The sequence below is a fragment of the Alexandromys fortis genome, unplaced genomic scaffold (genome assembly GCF_014885135.2).
Source record: "Alexandromys fortis isolate MF-2015 unplaced genomic scaffold, M_Fortis_MF-2015_v1.1 scaffold_94, whole genome shotgun sequence".
NCBI lineage: Eukaryota > Metazoa > Chordata > Mammalia > Rodentia > Cricetidae > Alexandromys > Alexandromys fortis.
In genome coordinates this window covers 1,045,163-1,065,002 of record NW_026067979.1, presented here as the reverse complement: position 1 = coordinate 1,065,002, position 19,840 = coordinate 1,045,163, and the positions used below count along the sequence as shown (strand labels likewise).

Sequence of the window (19,840 nt, the reverse complement as noted above, 5' to 3'; positions counted from 1 at the left end):
GGGAGAATTCCAAGACTTGCCAGAGGAAAAGAATCCCTTTATCACCCGTAGTGTGGATGCCCAGCGCACACCGCCTTAAATCCGTACACGTCAGTCCGTTTGAGCTACCGTAGCCAAGTGCCATAGCCTGGCAGGACTGCGTGTTTGTGGTGATAGGGTTGGAAGCCAGGACCCAGCGCATACTAGGCAGGCGCTGAGCTACTACATTCCCAGCCCATCTAGGAGGCTTAGACATCACAAATACTATTTTCTTGATCTTCTGAAGGCTGCTTGTCCATGATCGGGGTGTAGACAGAGTTAATTTTTCCTAAAGTGTCTCTACTTGGCTTGTAAGTGGCTACCTTTCTCTATATACAAATTCCCACTTCATATAAGAACTTCAACCAGTCCCTGGCCAGCTCTAATTCAACTTAACTGTCTCTTTAAAACTCTGTCTCCGAATAGTCACATTCAACCCCAAAGAACTCTTTATACATAAAATTACAAATGTTCAGACATTATCAGGAATCCACTTTCTAATAATGCGCTAATAAGATGAGTCTGGCCAGGCTGTGCACACACCTTTAATCTCAGCACTCAGGAGGCAGAGGCAAACTCTCTGAGTTTGAGACCACTCTGGTCTACAGGGCAAGTTCTGGGACAGTCAGGGTTACACAAAGAAACTCTATCTCAAAACAAACAAACAAATTAATAAATAGATAAGATCAACCAAGAAGTGGATATAATGTCCAGGCTAATTTCTTGGACTTCTTTGGCCCTGGAAAATAGTATCTAATTTCAAAGCAACATGTCGGAGAAGTAGATACAAGAAATCTTTGCCTGACATTTTGTTTCTTTAACCTTTGCTCCAAGAAGGACAGAAGGACAGACCTTCCTTGCACCCTGCCATCCTCTGCCCGATTTTGGGCTCCTGCCCATGCACTTCGCATGAGGCCTCCTGGTGACCCAGGCACACATGGACGGAGTAGCCTGGGGACATCAAAGGACAGGAAAGTTGAGAAAGAGTTTTTTTAAGCCAGAGCACACATGCCGTGGCTTGCTGTTTAGCATGGCTTCCAGCCTCTGGAGGTGGTAACATATGGGCGAGAGACAGACTGGATGAAGAGCTGTCTCACATGTCCACTGAGGCTTGCCATTTACACACAGAAGGGGTGTGTTATCCATTATAAAAGGCTGATTTCAGTATTCAGTGAGTAACAGATTCATTAATTTATTTAGGTTTTGTAATGCCAGGGATTTAGGGCTTCAAGCATTCAAGGCAAGTAAACTTAGACTTATTCACTATGAATAGTCTTTTTTTCTTTCTTTCTTTCTTTTTTTTTTTTTTGGATTTGATGCTGAGGACAGGAATCAGGGCCCTACCCAGACTAAACATGCCCTCTGCCACTAAGGTACCTGTTACAGGGTATGGCTGGCATACCGTGTCCTCTATCCCGAACTCTCCAGCCCAGGAGGTGGGCTACAAATGTGTGAATGTCAAGCTCAAGAATATTAATTCATACAATCGTCACAAAAACCATTCTGTACTTGAATGGAGGTAAGATAAAAGAGAAACTTGGCTGGCTTCAATCTTCATACCTGTCAAAGGCACACCATTCTGTGTTAAGGGCTTTGTCAGTTAGACAAGGAAGTTATCAATATTTCCCACAGATGGGTTCAGATCTGTAATAAAAGTTTTATACCATGTTATAACTGAACTTTCAGATTAGATCATGGGAAAGGGGTAGATATGTTCAGAAAGGGGATCAAGTAAATGCCGAAGTTAAATCCATTAATAATAATAATAATTTCTTGAGAGAGGGTTTCTCTGTGTAGCCTTGGCTGTCCTGGAACTAGCTCTATTGATCAGGCTGGCCTTGAACTCACAGAGATCCTCCTGCCTCTGAGTGCTGGGATTAAAGTTATGTGCTCCACCAACCTGCCAAAGTCAAATCTTATCATCCCTAATTTTAATCTCTAATGAAAATCATCAACGCAACACGGGCCACTTTTTAATTTTTTGTCAGTTCTCAAAGAAACCCTGGACTAGTCCTAGTACCTTACCTAGGACTCTTCTCAGCACATTTCTCCTGCCCACTACTCTATCCCTCCCTCTGAGAGGCTGAGCTTCTGTTTCCCCTCCTCCCGCCCCCCAGTTTCTCTTCCTTATATAACTCAGGCATTTTGGCCACATACCCTCTTTGGTTCTCTTGGCTCCTGGCTGTCTCTGTGCCTGCCTTGCTCTTGGGTCCGGTTCCCCCCCCCCCCCCCCCCCCCCCCCCCCCCCCCCCCCCCCCCCCCCCCCCCCCCCCCCCCCCCCCCCCCCCCCCCCCCCCCCCCGCCACTCCTCACCCCTACTCTATGGTCTAGGTCAGTCTACTGGCTATGTTCAGTTCGGACTCTCCAGATGTCTGGAGCTGTGCGAACACTCACTTCTACAATAAACCTTCTCTTCAACCATGTCTTACAGGGGCCATGTCCTCCTTTTTCATCCAATTTAAAATTACGTATACATATTTCTGTACACGCCTGTGTACGTGCGCGCGTGCGCGCGTGGTCAGAGGACAATTTTCAGGAGTGGGTTCTCTCCTTCCACCATGTAGGTTCCAGGGATCCAACTTAGCTTGGAAGCACCTGCTGAGCCATCTTCGCCTACCTCACATTTATCAAAGACGCATTCAAGAACAGTTCCGGGGTTTCTCCGAAGCTCTAAACGCTATGGGGGGGGGGGGAACACGCACAAAGATGGAGCATAGCGGCCCCATGCTGACCGGGGCAATCTTTGGTCCCCTTTTCTGTGCCATGGGATGAGCTAGGTGAGGCAGAGCCTTCAAGCTGACCCCAGCTAAAAAGGCTTACTGCCTTCTTTAAGTTAAGTTAGAAAAAAACCCAAAAAGTCCCGTCAACGTTTTTACACGCACTCCTATCCTCCTCCCAGACTCTTGAGAAGTGGCAGGCACTTCTTAATTTTGTTTGGGTCGACTTTTTTGTAAGTGGTGCGTGAAGAGACTCGAAGTTACACTTTGGGACGTTCAGGAAATGCCTTCCTAGTGTTTGCGTTTTTCGTGATAGGCGTGGACTAGCCCAAGGTTAAAACGGTCACTCCTCGCTAAAGAAATTCTAATCTCAGTCACAGCTAGGGCTCCAAGAAGTTTTGAGTTTAATTGTTTACAAACCCCAGTGACAGTCTTGGTGTTTGGCTTGCGGCTCCCACCCACCACACACCCGCGGGACACCTTGGCAATACGTGCCCTCGGGAATGAGTGCCAGAGGCTCAGTTGCAGTCGGATTTACAGAGGCCGCCCACGACCAGCCGCCAGGGGCTGGAAGTGCCCACCTTGCCCTCCCCGCAGCCGCCCGGTCTGGACTGACTGAGAAGTGGGCGTGGTTTACCGCGTGGTTGGGCGGGGCGAGCAGGGGGGGCCCCGCGGGGGGAGAGGGCGGAGCGAACGGTGAAGGGTGGGGCAAAGAGCGCGGGGCGGGGGCTGTTGTGGGGAGGAGGAACTAATGATGAGAGGCGGGGCCTGGGATGTGAGGGCGGGGCGAGGGCGGGGCAAATGGGGCGTAGGGGGTGGGGCACGAGGCGCGCCTACTTGCGCTGCAACTTCTAGCCGGCCTTCCTGCTGCACGGCGCGCGGGCTGAGGCACGGCTTGGCGGGAACGTGAAAAGAGCGTGCGGAACCCCCGGTGTTGGCGGCGGCATCGAGTGGGAGCCCGGGTCCGGCCGCAACACGCGGAACTGAGCTGAAGGTGGCGGGGCCGGGCGAAGCCGCGATGAAACCCAGCAGCGAGGAGGAGGAGGAGGCGGTGCGGGGAGTGGGCCCCTGGGACGAGTGCTTCGAAGTGGCGGTGCAGTTGGCGTTGCGAGCGGGACAGGTGAGCACGGTGGCCGCGTCCAGCCCTGAGGCACCCCCGAGATGGGCAGCGTGGGAGTGCTGCCGGCGCGTGGGCGGGAGCGGGGCGAGTTGCAAGGACAGGGCCTGTGTTGTTTCTGGGGTGCACCTTGTTTTGGCTCTTCACCCCCCCCCTGCTGCGGGAGGAGGCGAGCTTGGGGAGCATGGGGTCACCACCATGGCGAGAAGAAGGGCGCAGCCTTCGGGAAAGCGTGAGGGACGCGCTCCTCGTTTGGCGAAGGAATGGCCAGCTGCTGGGTACTTGACCTTGGCGTTTGAGTCACCTGGAAAGCAAACGTCCCTCCCAGGCTAGAGTACCGCAGTTGGCTTCTTTTTAAGGACCAAACCTGCAGCCGGGTTGTCGAGGCCCCCTGTTTCAACCCCAGGCGCGTGGAGCTCTGGCTGGGTTGCAGCTGATTGTCCTCCGGGCATCCTGAGGCCAGGCAGCCTAGGCTCACAGCCTGAGAGCGCCTCCAGGGAGTGACTGGCACAGACCCGAGTTCAGGAGGAACTCGTTAGACTGCCGGAAGGATAGAAACCAGCGCAAAGCTGAAGAAAACCAGACTGGGTTTGAAAGCTTAACTGTGGAGTCTCTGTTTTTCTTTTTCATTTTTGTGTTCGCCCCCTAACTGTTCCTCAGTCTCTTCAGCAGTACCGAACTTATAACATTGGTGGGGTGTATATGCACTGGCTCCCCAGGATGGCAGAGCAGGCCTTGCACCGTGCTTTGCTCCTTAAAACGTGGTTGCATACTGCTGACTTCTGGGGGGGGGGGCGGAGTTACCATAGTGCTGTGCACAGAAAGACTTATATCCAAAAAAGGGGGGCATTATTTTCAGGTGTATCTGGAAAATACTCCAAAGGGGAAGTCTGTATTAAAAGGTGTTGCCATGGTGCTGGGGATGGAGCCCAGTGGTGTAGGACATATACAAAGCCATCCCAACATAGCAACAACAGGAAGAACAGATACTTTGAATTACCCTGTGCTTTATGGAGAATCCAGCCCTTCCCAGACAAGTGATAAAGCCTGTAACTCAGACAAACCCTCATCCTAGAAAATAGATCCTCTGGGAGCAGGAAGTGGCAGCCCTCTCTCCCATCTCCTCGCTTCTGTTCCAACAAGAGCATCCTTCCAGAGAGAGCGATGTCAGATGTCAGCGGGCGGAGGAACTTTAAGACTCTGCTCTAAAGCCTTTTCCCCTGGGGACTTTGAGAAACTAGGACTTAGGCACTGCAGTGTGAAAGCTGTTGAGTGGAGTTGCAGGTTCTGTGGCCTTTCAGATTTCAATCTTTAAAGGAATGGAGGTTTAAGTCATGTTTCCTATTCCGCGGTGCTCATTGGAAGTTCGCAGTACCACAGGCACAGTTGCAATTTCCCAACAGCAAAAAAGCTTTAAAAAAAAAAAAAAAAAAAGAGGCAGTGAAATAAAGATTCTGACATTAGGAGTCTGGTCAGGGAGCTCAGGACTCTGGGCGCCCTCTTGGGAATTATACGGTTTCCTGCCTGGCTGGCATTGAGCAAGGGAAAAGCTGGGAGGAAACAGAAGACACGCGAGGTCACAGTAACTAACCTGTAAAGAGGGAAAGATTCTCTAAATGATCTGTAGGAATCAGGTACTGACCGGAGAAAGCGGCCTGTAGCGAGGCAGCCCGGTGAGGGCGGAAAGACGGTGGGTGACATCTTTGAGTCCTTCTGAGGCAGGGGCTCCACCTGTGCGGATGCTCTGCTAGTTCATCACGGGCTGCTTACTCTCCATTGCCAGCTGAGGGTCTGGGACAAGGTCAGGGCCTCAAAGGGAGGGAGCTCCCGAGATATCTGTCCAGTGTCCCCAGACTGCACTATCTCCTCTCAAGTTCCCTTTGCTCCATCCTGCCCAGAGATGCCCCTTGCCTTGCTGTCTCTTCTCTTCCCCCCTTACCTCCTTTGCACTCCACCCCTTTATCCTTAGCCTACTGGAGTTGTTCCTGCCCTTCAGAAGTCCCAGCCGCTCACGTGCTAAAGAGGCCGCAAGAGTGTGTGTGTGTATGTATGTTTGTATGTGTGCACACATGTATGTGGATATGGACATGCATGTGTGTTTTGCGAGGGACCCCAGCCAGGGCCTCTAGGGTATGCTCTACCACTTAGCTACACCCCCAGCCCTTATCATGTTTTCTGTCTCTTTCCTTCTGTTCTTTCCTTTCCTCCCTTCTGACACTCTCCATATTTAGCGCAGGTTGACCTTACGATCGATCCCCTTAGCCCTGCCTCCCAATACTGGGATTATAGGTGGTGCACTGTAATGCCAGCTCATTGTAGTATTTTCTGTAGGGAACAGAAAGATAAACAGTTTTTCTGACTGCAAAATTGAGCTTATTATCAATGGTTTAGAAAAAATTATGATAATATAGTTTAAAATTTTACAGCTGTTGTCAACTGAGAACTTCAAATTTTCTTTAGTGATGCTGTATTTTGTATGTTAACCATACTGTAGAAAAGAGTGTTGAGCAGGACCTGATCCCAACTGCATGCATTAAAAACCTCGCATATCTGGATAGTCACACCTTTCTGATGCCGGCTGCTCGTACAGGTGTACTCCGTTCTCTGTACTGAGTAATGGTGACAGCGGGCCAGGCCAATTGGTTTGGTGAACAGGAAGAGCGTGTCTGACAGCCGTCCTTTCCTGGCGGGCTAACAATAACTTACAGACAGATAATGCCTGCACGTCTCACAGATAGGTCTCGTCAGTCAAACCTAGGTATGTCTCCTGACACCCCCTTGCCCAATCTGACCACACACACCCTCTTCAGTCCCAGCGGATGCCAGGTCTGACAGAGAGTTGGTCATGAATGAAAGGGACAGGTCAGGTCTATTCACGGTAACTGACTTCTGTGCGCTTGCAAAAGGTGGTCCGGGGAGTTGAGACTGTTTCATTGTTGGTTCAGATGTCTTGCACATGTGACTTCTTCCATACTATTTGTTTTAAAACCGCAGCACTAAAACACTGAAGTTCTCCACCAGGCAACATGTGTCGAGCAGCTCGGGAACTTCAGCCCTATGTTTTGTTTGTGACGTGCGATCTTGTGTAGAGTCCTGTGTGCGGCTCAGCAGCCAGACCCCTCCTGGCTGCTGTGTGGATCCCACACGAATATGAATGAGCTGTGTAAAGCGGTGGTGAGAAATGATTGATTTTTTTTGAAGGCTGAGGTGACAGTTCGGGTTGGGTGTAGGTCATGAGGGACGGGGTGCTAGGATAGCATCAGGGCCGTGGGCCTGAAAATCAGGTTGCCTGCTGGATTTGTGGTGTCCGGAGACAGTGAGCTGTGGGTGGAGCAGAGCAGGTGTGGGGCCATTCCAAGCCTGTGGTGTACGGGCGGCCAGTGGACGTCTCGGTGAAGAGACAGAGTGGATGCAGGTTGCAGGAGAGAGGAGATGTGATCGTGGAGTGGCTGGTCAACCTACAGGGCATATCACCCCAGGCTGGGGTCCCTTCGGGAGAGTCCCAAATGCCCCTGTATGACCTCTTCATCCTGGTGACTCCTTCCTCCTGCCTGGGCTGAGACATCTGCCACTGAGGAGGTGAGAAAGGTGGGGACCCACATTTCCACCGTCTCCCCATCTGCTTCAGTTCCTGCCTCACTTGCCCTCTTCCCGCCCCCCCCCCCCCCCCCCCCCCCCCCCCCCCCCCCCCAGGAGCCAGCCTTTGAGCATTTGGTCCTCTCCCTGCCTGCTGCCCTAGTGCTGAAACCCAGGGTTTCCAGCAAGTACTTCACCATAGAGCCGCACACCGAGCCTTCCCTGTGAGGCAACCGCGCACGTGAACCCAGAAACTGTGCTGGTTTTCCAGGTTCCTGACCACACCTGAGAAGCTGTTGATCTCCTTATACAGAATCGTGGTGAAAGGGATGTTTTTCTTTTCTTTGGTTTAATAATTTATGTAGCTTTATTCTATGTGCATTGGTGTGAAGGTGTCAGATCCCGTGGAACTGGAGTTACAGACATGTGTGAGCTGCCCTGGCTTCCACATTTTATTTAGCTTTTGTTTTTTTTACCCTAAGGGAACGGGCTTAGGAACTTTGGGACATCCCTCTTTGTATTTCTCACACTTCATTTTGCTGACAAGAGCTGTCTGAGAAAAATGGGAACAGAGGACCTTCTCCACAGAGAGAAGACTTACTCCTGTGCCTGGCACCTGTAGTTCTTGGCAGATAGGGAGTCTGGTAGAATTCCTCTTTGGTCTCACCTGAGGAAAAGCTGGCAGAGTGCCAGTCCTGGTCTCTGAGGCCCTGAGGTGGTCCTTTGCTAACCCAAAGGAAGCTCTGCCAATGGCGATAAGACCTTGGGGCTGGGGAAGGACAAGGCTAAAATCACGTAGCCAGAATCCCATAGCCAGAAGAGTGTAAAGTTGGCAATCAGTTCCAGGCATTCCACTTCCATCCCCGCCCCAGCGCTGAGATAGGTGGGAACTGAGTAAAGCCTCTGGGCACTGGGAACAAAGTAGGGTGCAGAAGAGAGGGGGTCCTGGCCACCCCTCTCTCCCAGCCTCTCAGCTGGCCTGCGGCTGCCTTCTCCTGGGAGTTGAGGGGAGGGTTTGGTTTCCCCAGGTTGAGCCAGTGTCAGGATCCCAGTGTTGCTATCTCTGCTTACTCCTAGCCTCTGGTAAGTGTTGCCGGATGTCTCTTTGCAGTGGCTGGAGACTAGTCACAGAAGCCGGCGAAAGGACCTGAGAGGTGGGGACAGCTTCCTGAAAGATGTCATAGTTAATTTGTATCCTCAAGAAGACGAGGTGGGGGGCTGGAGAGATGGCTCAGAGGTTAAGAGCATTGCCTGCTCTTCCAAAGGTTCTGAGTTCAATTCCCAGCAACCACATGGTGGCTCACAACCATCTGTGATAGGGTCTGGTGCCCTCCTCTGACCTACAGGCATACTCACAGACAGAATATTGTATACATAACAAATAAATAAATAAATATTAAAAAACAAAATAAATAAATAAAAGAAAATGTTCAATTTAAAAAAAAAAAGAAGAAGACGAGGTGATGGGCCAGGAGGGTGAAGGAGAGGACACAGGATAAGAGTGCGTATGAAGGCCGGGGCGATGGTGGCGCACGCCTTTAATCCCAGCACTCGGGAGGCAGAGGCAGGCGGATCTCTGTGAGTTCGAGACCAGCCTGGTCTACAAGAGCTAGTTCCAGGACAGGCTCCAAAGCCACAGAGAAACCCTGTCTCGAAAAACCAAAAAAAAAAAAAAAAAAAAAAAGAGTGCGTATGAAGATAGTGTGGCTGAGATGGAGTACAGAATCCAGGAGCTGAGAAAGCCTAAGATGAGCCCTGGAGGGTCAGCCACTGGGCATGAAAAAGAGAGGTGCATGCTTGGCTAGAATAGGCACTCGACTTAGGCTGTCTGATATTAAAGGAGATACAAACCTTTCTTTTTTGAGTTTGGAATTCAGACTTTAGTGACTTAGGTCCACATTTTATATATTAAACATTAACCGAGGGCTCTTTGGAGAAGGGAGAAAGTCATGCCAGGAGGTCTCCAAAGAACATGCTGTAGATAGTAACCGTAAAAAAAAAAAAAAATTAAAGCATACACTAACTTGTTGCTTGTCAACTGATTAAAATCTCTTAAGAATGAAGGGAAAAGAATCATGGAAAGGGGCTTAAAACATAACCGTACACATTAATTTGTTGCTGGTAGAATGCTTAATATCTCTAAGTTTAAGGGGAAGGAGTCATGGGAAAGGGTTTTAGCTAGTACTCAACATACATTCCCATCTTGCACTGCAGCTTAGCCATGGCCACAGAGCAGGGTGGCAGGTCTTTAAATCTTATCACTTAACTGAAAACGGTCTATCACCTTCCTTAGGTGTGGGAGATTTAGGAGTTAAATTTTCTTTTTGTGTTCCTCCTTTTTTTTTTTTTTTTTTTTTTTTTAAATGTAGAGCCAGCCCCAGAAATCAAACTTTTCTTAACCTCAGATTTTAGGCCCCTGCTTGACATTTTTACGTGGCGTGTTTGAAATAGGTCTCTGGCCCGGTCATAAGCCATTGAATTTTGTCAGGTCCGTGTTCTTACAAAAACCAAAGTGGTGGGAGTCTGCGAGTGTGGTGGTCAGCACGGGCACCTGGCCAGTACTGAAAACAGTGCCGCTGTTGCTCCAAACAAGGATGCCGGGGCTCGGGGTCCCCAGTAGCTGCTGAATTTAGGTTCTGCTCATTAAAAGTAGTTTATCCTTCCTACTCCATCCGTGATAGGAGGTGGGTACAAGCAAGAAGATGGATAAGGTAGTGTATTTGTGGAGCGTCCCCGTGTGTGTGTGGGTTCCCCTGGGCAGGTGCCATCCTGAACGTGCTGCCTACAGAAACTGAGCTTGTCCTGAAGCTGCTCAGGGGAAAGGCTTACTGCTTTGAGTCCAAGGAAGGGACAGTCAGTGCCTCTGCCCCCTCCTCAGTAGCTAAATGCTGTGACTACCAGCCACTAGCCAAGGAGAGGGGGGCTCAGCCAAGACCTGTATGTCCTGAGGAGTGACTGGGAGAGTCAGTGACAGGTCCAGCAGTAGCTAGGACTAACTAAAAGGGACAGTGTGTCCAGAGACACAGATGGGAGGAAGCAGGCAGGAGGATAACCAGAGAGGGACTGAACCTGGCGTGGAATGGTCCCAGTGTGGCCTCAAGGCCAAGTACACTTCTGGCTGGGTATGAAGGGCCTGCCACACAAAAAAGTTACATCGCTGCATTCTGTAGCCTCCACACTCCAGAAGTTGAGGCAGAAAAAGTACCAGTGCAGTGCTGACCTGGCCTGCGCAGCAAGACCCTGTCTCCTAAAACAAGGGTGGCACTGGCACAAGGCTTAGTGCGAGGCCAGGGCCGGATGGATTGCATGAGGTGGGTAAGGGGGACACACCCGTCCCACTATTGGAGGACACAGGTACGTTCTGTCTCTATGGCAGCTATGGCAACATACAAGGCAAAAAAAAATGAACAGCTTGTACATCACAGTACAACATGTCACCCCAATCCATGTTGTAGAATCTGTAGAATCCACTGTTGTAGAATCTGTAGTAAGGTGAGACCTGGTTGTGGATGGAGGCCTTGGGGTCTTAGTGACCAGGCCCAAGTTGCCCACAGAGCCCCTGAGCTCCACACTCAACTGCGTGTCTTGGAACTAGAAAACCAAGCTTGTAAGTGTCCCTGAGGTTAGACATGATGTCACAAGAACACTTATTAGTGTGGTTAGTGGGTGGTTCTGTACAGCAGCGGGACATCTTTATCTGCTCCATCAGCAAGTGTTCACGGGGCCCTTCAGGTGTGGCCACCCACGCTTGTGAGGGATGGACACGGAATGAAGGGGTTCTCGCCAAGTGCTAAGTGCACTGGGGAGCCTTCAGGTTTCATTGTGCTGCAGTCCTGTGGAACAAATGCTGGTCTCCGTGGGGGGCCTGTTGTGGAAGGGGTGACTTTCAGGTTGAGTCAGAGGGAAGAGTGGTGTCTCAGCCACTGCTCTATTGCTGTGAAGAGACACTGGTAGTTTGAATAATTGGCCATCATAATCGCAAAGGCACTATTAGGAGGTATGGCCTCGTGGAGTAGGTGTGGTCTTGTTGGAGGAAGTGTGTCACTGTGGAGGTGGGCTTCGAGGTCTCATATATGCTCAAGATACCGGCCGTTGTTACAGTCTACTTCCTGTTGCCTGCATATCAACATGTGTCAGCTCCTTCTCCAGCACCAGGTCTGCCTGCGTGCCGCCATACTCTCCATCATGATGATAATGGACTGAGCCTCTGGCACTGTACGCCACCTCAATTAAATGTTTTTCTTTTATAAAAGTTGCTGTGGAGGCTGGAGAGATGGTTCAGTGGTTAAGAGCACTGGCTGCTCTTCCAGAGGTCCTAAGTTCAATTCCCACCACCCACATGTAATGAGATCTAGTGCTCTCTTCTGGCCTGCAGGCATACATGCAGGCAGAGCACTGTATACATGATAAATAAATAAAATCTTTTTTTTTTTTTTTTTTGGTTTTTCGAGACAGGGTTTCTCTGTGGTTTTGGAGCCTGTCCTGGAACTAGCTCTTGTAGACCAGGCTGGTCTCGAACTCACAGAGATCCGCCTGCCTCTGCCTCCCGAGTGCTGGGATTAAAGGCGTGCGCCACCACCGCCCGGCTAATAAATAAAATCTTTAAGAAAAAGAAAAAAAAAAAACCTCTGGTCATGTGGGGCGGCAGTGGCGAGCACCTTTATTCCAAGCACTTGAAAAACGGAGGCAGGTGGATCTCTTTGAGTTCAAGGCCAGCCTGGTCTACAAAGCGAGTGTCAGGACAGTCAGGGATACATAGAGAAACTCTGTCTCGAAAAACCAATAAAATAAAAAGAGTCATGGTGTCTCTTCCTGGAATAGAAACGAAATCATCTAATTGGTGGATTTCTTACAGTTTCAGAGGCTTGGTCCATTATCATGGTGGGAGCAGGGCAGTACACAAGTCATTGGAACAGTAGTGGGAAATGCATCCTGATCCCCAGGCAGAGAGAGAGAGAGAGGGAGAGAGAGAGAGAGAGAGAGACAGAGAGAGAGACAGAGAGAGAGACAGAGAGAGAGAGAGCGCAACACGCCACACCACCTAATCTTTGTAATTCTTTCAAACCCCTTGGTGACCAAGCATTCAAGATTCAAGTGTATGCGCCTGTTGAGGTCATGCTCACTCAAACCACCACAGATGGGAAGGTCTGGCACTGAAAGCCTTAGAGAGAGAGCATGGAAGGAGGAGGGTAGACATGAGAGACGGGGCTCTTGTTGGCCTTTAGGAAGTGCAGTTAACATGTGGCCCAGAGAGAGGCTCTGCTTGTGGAACCCCCAGGAGCCAAGGTCCTTTCTCCTGTGCCAAGAGCCCTCTTCTTGTGACTGCCCTGGCTGTCATTAGTGGGGATCAGGAACTTGTGAAGGAAGAAACACACTGAAGGGGAGCACAGTCTTTTTGAGGCTGTGGCTCCGAAGTTGCAGCGGTGTCTCCATCCCAGACCCAGCAGCACAAGAGGGAAGTCAGGATAACCTTTGAAGGCAGCTCTGGACCCTCCTGAAACTTGGGGGCTCTGGTCCTGAAAGGAAGAAGGGAAGATAGATGCCTAAGGCCAAGTCCAGAAGCTGCTGAGCTCCTCCCTTGTGACCTTGACATCCAGGGTAGTGAGGGCCGTCTGCGCTGTCTGCTGAGAGGAGATGCACGGTTACGGAGGTACAGCTGGCTGCTTAGGGTAGGGGCGAGTGCCTGAGACAGACTGAGTTTGGCTTTGGAAGCAGGGTAGTAAATGAGGCCATGTTTTAGGAAGGCCCTGAGGATAGCAGGCTCTGGGCCCATTGGAACCTTGGTTAGCACAACCAGAAAAGGAGGCAAGAGAACAGACAACTGGGGTGGCTGGTGTTTACACAGACATCCGTGGTCCTGTTGGAAGGAACGTGGTAGGAACCACTCCAGCACTCCCTCTCCTTCCATTCCCACAGCTCTGTGCTGGAGGAGAAAGTGGGCAGCTAAATAAAATGTCAGGGAGCCTCTGCTGTCGCGGAGCTCATGTTGCCATGGGAGCAGCACAGCCAACTCCACCTACAAGACAGCCGCAGGTAGGGAGAAGGTAGATGGAGGACCAGACGGTGAAGGCCCTGGATAGGAACATTCTGCCACGATCAGCAGGGAAGTCGGCGACAGATAGATGTAGGAGAGCAGCTTGGTATGGTAACCCATGGAAGGTGAGGTGACAGGCTGGCAAGGATCTGGCCGTGTCATGTTTGGGGTCCTTCTGGCAGCAGTAGGAAGCCACTGGGGTGTTTTCAGATCTTTGTCTTTAATCCTTAATCCAGCTTCTACATTGAGACCACATGGGTGTGTATCAGGCTAACTGGTTTCATGGCTGCTTCCTGTTAAGCAGGTCCCAGGAGGCACTGGTTTCAAAATGGAGATATCTTTGCGCGCGCGTGCGCGCGCGCACACACACACACACACACACACACACACACACACACACGACCCTTCTGCCAAATGAGACTGTCCCAGCCTCCTGGTGACCCTCCTTGCTCCAAGATATGAAAACTGCCCTGCCTCCTTACCGTGATGAATCTTGCCAGAAAAGTTGATCTCAGACCCCAACCCTGACCTAGCAACCAATCTTCTCCCAGCAGATCCCGGAAGCTCTGGTGCTGTGTGGTCCTGTTAGACTCTTGAGATGGGTCTCTCTCCCCTGTTCTTACTTTCTCCTGCCTCCCCCACCACAGCATACACATTACCCAGATACACCTGCTGCACCCACACGCTGAACCTCCTTCCCTGTATAAGATATACACACAGTGCCAAGTGGCCTGCCTGGACTGGCCCAGAATTGGGATTCCTGGAGGATGTCAGGTTCTGTGTGAGCTAGACAGTGAAGAGTGTTGAATTTATGAGCACCGTGGAGGTTGGTTACACAGACGCTGTGTGTAAATTGGTGTTGTAAGAGAATTAGCATGGTGGTAATAGGCAGGATATTGCCAATTCAAGACAGGAAGCCCTGCAGTGCAGGCTGGAGGCCGGCAGGATATGAACAGTGGCGAGCTGACGTTGATGGACTGTAGGTGGCCTCATGATTTTCATATTGCACATCACATCTCAAATCTATCATGGTTATCTGTTATTTTTGGAGCCCAGATTCAAATATAGCCTTACCTTGGTAGGCGCATCATGGGTCAGTTATGGGAAGGACAGTGAAGCAGAGAGGAGGGACCACTAGATGTCATGTTTCTGTTTGTTCTTTAAGATTCCATTTGTGGGCCGGAGGATCTGAGTTTGATATTTGGGGCATGCCAACTCCTACAGATTTTCCTCTGTCTTCCCCAGGTACACTGTGGCTTGTGTGTGCTCACAGATGGCCAGACACACATACAAAACAGAAGTGAAATGTAATTTAAAAGATTCTATTTACAGCCCTCCTCCCCACTAAAGTCCTCTCCACTTTGGTGTCTTTAGTACACAGTAGTGGGCCAGGTACTGCTTGTCGGATGCTATGGACTAAGTGTCATAAATGAACAAAGGATATCAAGTCTGAGTAGCCGGTCTGGGTAGTACTTTTTTTATTAATTTATTATGTATGTGTTCATGGGGGTGGGGCGCATATATATATATCTCCTGATACGCTTGTGAAGACCAAAGGACAACTTTGTGCCCCGCTTTTCTCCTCCCACCTTTACAAAGATCATGGAGATTGACGTCATCACGGCACTTTGGAGAGAAACGCATGCTTTGGTGAGGTAGCTAGTTCTGGAGAGAACAGGGCAGGTCTATTTAGGTTTCCTGACCGCCACTTTTATCCAGTTTTAGACACACTTGGATAAAACAGCCCCAGATAGAACTGGAGGTAGGACTTTCTCCCACAAGCTGAAATGTATCCTTTTGAAACATTCAGCGATGTTCAGGTCTCTAGAGGTTTCTGGGACTACCCCAGGCCAACAGAAATGGTGCTAAACCAGGCCTTACCCTTACAGTGGGTTCAGTCCAGATGAGTTGCAGCTTGCCCAGCTGTAGAGCCTGCATTTGTGGTCCCTTCGATGCCTCCAGTATCTTTGATGTGCCCCCTGGGCGGCTGGTGCTGTTCTGCAAACAGCATCAAGAGCCATCCTTGGTTCCCGTGATAGCTCAGCTCTCATGGGGACGTTTGTAGCCTGCATTCTGAGGCACACCGCATGTTTGTGTAATTCGTGAAGTGAATCAGAGGGAAATTTTTTTTTAATATTTATTTATTTATTATGTATACAATGTTCTGTCTGTGTGTATGCCTGCAGGCCAGAAGAGGGCACCAGACCTCATTACAGATGGTTGTGAGCCACCATGTGGTTGCTGGGAATTGAACTCAGGACCTTTGGAAGAGCAGGCAATGCTCTTAACCGCTGAGCCATCTCTCCAGCCCCAGAGGGAAGTTTTTACACACAAATCTTGCCAATTTGAAATCACGGAATTCTAGGAGGCAAACCTGTGACATTGCCATCTTATTTTGGGGAGTTCCTGTTGATGACGTTCCAGCATTTTTCAAAACTTTTTTTTCCCAGAGTAGAGTTTCAAATGGAATTTGAATGTAGAGTCTGAGGGAGTCTGTCTTGCGGTGGTTACAGTTCCTAGAGTCCTGAGAGCCCAGAAGCCTCGTTGAAGAAGGAGGGTAACTGCAGGCCCTTGCCAGAGCTGGCCAGTCACCAAAAACAGAGGGCTAGGGGCTGGGGAGGAGGAGACCGAGAGTTCTCACCGCCTGCCACGCTCTTGTTTCAGATCATCAGGAAAGCCCTCGGTGAAGAAAAGCACGTCTCGACCAAAACCTCCGCTGCGGATCTGGTGACAGAGACAGATCACCGTGTCGAAGACTTGATAGTTTCTGAGTTGCGAAAGCGGTTTCCTTCCCACAGGTGAGTGCCCTCTTCGGAGGCATGCCCGGGGAACTCTCACACAGCTGAAAGGCTCTGCCACTTGCCACTGAGGGGCAGGTGGGAAACCCCAAGTACTTACATGTACAATCAGTAAATATGAGATTCTTTTTTTTTTGTTTGTTTGTCTTTTTGCTTTTTTTGAGACAGGGTCTCTCTGTGGTAAATATGAGATTCTTGTTTTCGTGATAAAGAACTAGTCATTTACTTTACATTGTACTTATATTGACTTTATTTTATAGTTCTGTTTCCAGACATAGGAGAAATTTTGGGTTTTGTTTTAATTTTTGGTTTATTTGTCTTTGTTTTTCATTAGCATATATATAACAGTGGCTTTCATTATAACATTTTTATACATGTATTAACATTTTGGCCATATTCACTCCTCATTGCCAACTTCTTGTCCCCTTCCAACTTCTGGTGCTTCTCTTCCCAGCTAGTGTCCTGGTCTCCTCCTTCCATGTCTGTCTGTCTGTCCATCCCTCTTCCCTCTCTCTCTGAACCAATGACTTTTACAAGAATTATTTTAGGGTGAGGGACTATTTGCCAAGGCCCAGGCATCTCACCAGTGGTTACATCACTGAAGAAAATGCCTCTCCTGCCTTAGCAGCTGTTAACTACCTGTAGATCTTCAGGAAGGGGCTTGGTCTCATGAGCTCCTCCCCATTCCGTGATGGACCGCTGACAGGCCCAATCTCGTGCAGGTGGTTATAGCTGCTGAAAGTTCAAGAGTGTAACAGCCAGGCCATAGCTAGACGATGACAGTTCCCAACACTCCACCCCTTCCTCTGGCTTGTAAATTCTTCCTGCCCCCTCTTCCTCTGTGTTCCCTGAGCCTTGGGGGGAAGGTGATGGACCTCATTTAGGGCTAAACACTCAGCAGTCGCTTTCTCTCAGCACTTAGACAAGTTCTAAGTTGCAGTAACTGTCGTCCACTACAAAAAGACTTTTCTCTGCCCAGAGTTGACAGCAGCACTGATCTGTGGACTTAGACGGCAATATTTATTTATTTATTTTTTAAAAAATATTTATTTATTTATTATGTATACAATATTCTGTCTGTGTGTATGCCTGCAGGCCAGAAGAGGGCACCAGACCCCATTACAGATGGTTGTGAGCCACCATGTGGTTGCTGGGAATTGAACTCAGGACCTTTGGAAGAGCAGGCAATGCTCTTAACCACTGAGCCATCTCTCCAGCCCAGACGTCAATATTTAATAGTAACTTCTCTACTAGGATCTGTGATGTCTCCAGCCACAGACTTTCCACGATACCATACATGATACCCTTCCCTCCTGTGGAATGGGCCTCATCCAGTCGGAAAGTGGGCAGGCACATCTTGCCTGGCAGGTTGGTGATGCACAGTGTCCACAGCAGAGTAAGAGCATAGGTGTCATCTCTCCCCTCTGAAGCCTTCATAACACTTCCCAGCACTGGGAAAGCTGGTCAGCAGGGAGACAGCTTCCGGTTTGTTTTCTCCACCAAAGCACGTGGCGTCTTCAGCCTTAGGGGCTTCCTTTCTAGTTCTGGTGGGCAACCAGCAGCAGTGCAATAATAGCCTGTGTTGTTTGGGGCTTCAGGGACCTCCCTGACCAACACCTTGTAAAGAGGTAGCCCACCCGATCTCTGAGTTGTTTTTCTTAATAGACTTATAGCTTCAGGGAAAGCTTTATGTATTCACAGAAGATAGCTGTTCAAACTTAATTTTCCTTTTTTTTTTTTTAGTTTTTTTTTTTTTTTTAAACTGTGTGTGTGTGTCAGAGGTTCTACTTCTAACAACACATGCTCAGAAACACTCCCTGCCTTTGACTCCAGAGGGTTCTGTGCTCCACTTCTGACAATCGTGCCTCCCTGGCCACCCAGGGGTGTATCCTAAGAGCACAGGCTAAAACATCAGCTGTCTAAGACTCTATCCATTGCCTACATTCAGTAACATAGACACCCCTTGCTGTGGACAATGTCCATGGTGAGACATAGGCCTTCACAAGGACACCTTTCCTCCAAAGGCAAGAGTTCTTTGTCTTCTTGGACCATCCTGTGGAGGATTGACTATAAGCCAGTCATCATTTCCTTAGAATAGTTAAGATATTTATTCAGTATTTGCGTATAGCTCTAGAAGAGCCGGGGGCTCTAGAGTAAGACTCTAGAGCAGCCCTTTTCCTGCCTCTGGTTTCTGCAGGACACATCTTGAACACCAGGGCCTTGAGTTCAGGGCTTCCCTTGCCTTCCTTTATGTGACAGCTCATAAAGATGCTTGAACTTGTGAAAATGGGACTAGGTTCCTGGAGTTCTGAGTGATGATTATTCCAGTCTGCCTATATATCTGTGCGGCCATGGGTAACAAAAATACACACATGGTAGTCTCTTTAGCATCTGTTTGGGACATGATAGGTGTCATTCATTTTTATTATGAGAAATGCATTAATTAAAGAACAAGTTTTGGTTAAAATATATACATTATTTTACTGCTTTTTAGTGTCCTCTTTGGGGAGGCGCATCAAGTTGAACCCATGACCTGCGAATGCTATACAAGTTTTCAACCACTGAGCTAAACCCTCAGCCCCCACTTTTAGCTTTTTAAAGTCTACTTGTAATTCACCAGCAATGTGAAAAGAATGTATCATGTGGCTTGCTTTACTTCCTGAGGAAAACAAGTACTATATCAAGCAGTCAACTGCAAAGAGACACCATGACCACAGCAACTTTTTTTTTTTTTTAAGATTTATTTATTGTGTTTATAGTATTCTGCCTGCATGCATGCCTACAGGCCAGAAAGGAGTACCAGATCTCATTACAGATGGTTGTGAGCCATCATGTGGTTGCTGGGAATTGAACTCAGGACCTTTAGAAAAGCAGATAGCACTCTTAACCACTGAGCCATCTCTCCAACCCTTATAAAAGAAAACATTTAATTGGGGCTGGCTTACAATTTCAGAGGTTTAGTTCATTTTTATGGCAGGGAGCATGGCAGTATTTAGGCAGTAAGTGCTGGAGAATGAGCTCAGAGTTCCGCATAGGGATCTGGATCTGTAGGCCACACAGAGAGACACTGGGCCTGCCTTGAGCTTTTGAAACCTCAAAACCACCCCCAGTGACACACTTACCCCAACAAGGCCACACCGACTAATCCTTCTAAGTAGTTCCAATCCCTGATGACTAGGCATTCAAATATGTGAGCCTTGGAGACCATTCTTATTCAAACCACCATAAGGGTTATTGGATCCAGAGGTTTTCTGGTAGAGTCCATAGGATCTCTTCTGTCTAGAATCATATCATCTACAGATAGGGCTACCTTGATTTCTTCTTTGCCATTCTTAACCTTTATATCTATCCAGAGTCTTATTGCTCTACCTATGACTGAACTCTTTATCAAGTAAGAATGGAGAGTGGTGGCTCCTTCCTCTCTCCTTCCTTGTCTTGTTCCAGGTTTTAGAGGAAAAGCTCAGTTTTCAGTATTGAAAATAATTCTGCCTTTATGTTTGTCTTGTATCTTTTTTTTTTTTTTGAGGTATGTATTGTCTGTTCCTAGTTTCTTCCAGACTTTTATCTGACTTTGTCAGAT

At 49.0% G+C, this 19,840-nt stretch overlaps 1 protein-coding gene across 2 annotated transcripts in view; it reads left to right on the top strand.

The window, feature by feature from the left end:
• The first annotated feature begins 3,557 nt into the window (after positions 1-3,557).
• Positions 3,558-19,840, top strand: part of Impa2 (inositol monophosphatase 2) — a 33,910-nt gene continuing 17,627 nt past the window's right edge. Inside the window, exons 1-2 of one of the 2 annotated variants that reach the window (XM_050157900.1) lie at positions 3,558-3,855; positions 16,127-16,260. In XM_050157900.1, coding sequence (XP_050013857.1) covers positions 3,754-3,855; positions 16,127-16,260 — 236 coding nt within the window. In that variant the 5' untranslated portion in view covers positions 3,558-3,753. The remainder of the gene's footprint in view (positions 3,856-16,126; positions 16,261-19,840) is intronic. The other variant, XM_050157901.1, reaches the window with a different exon arrangement.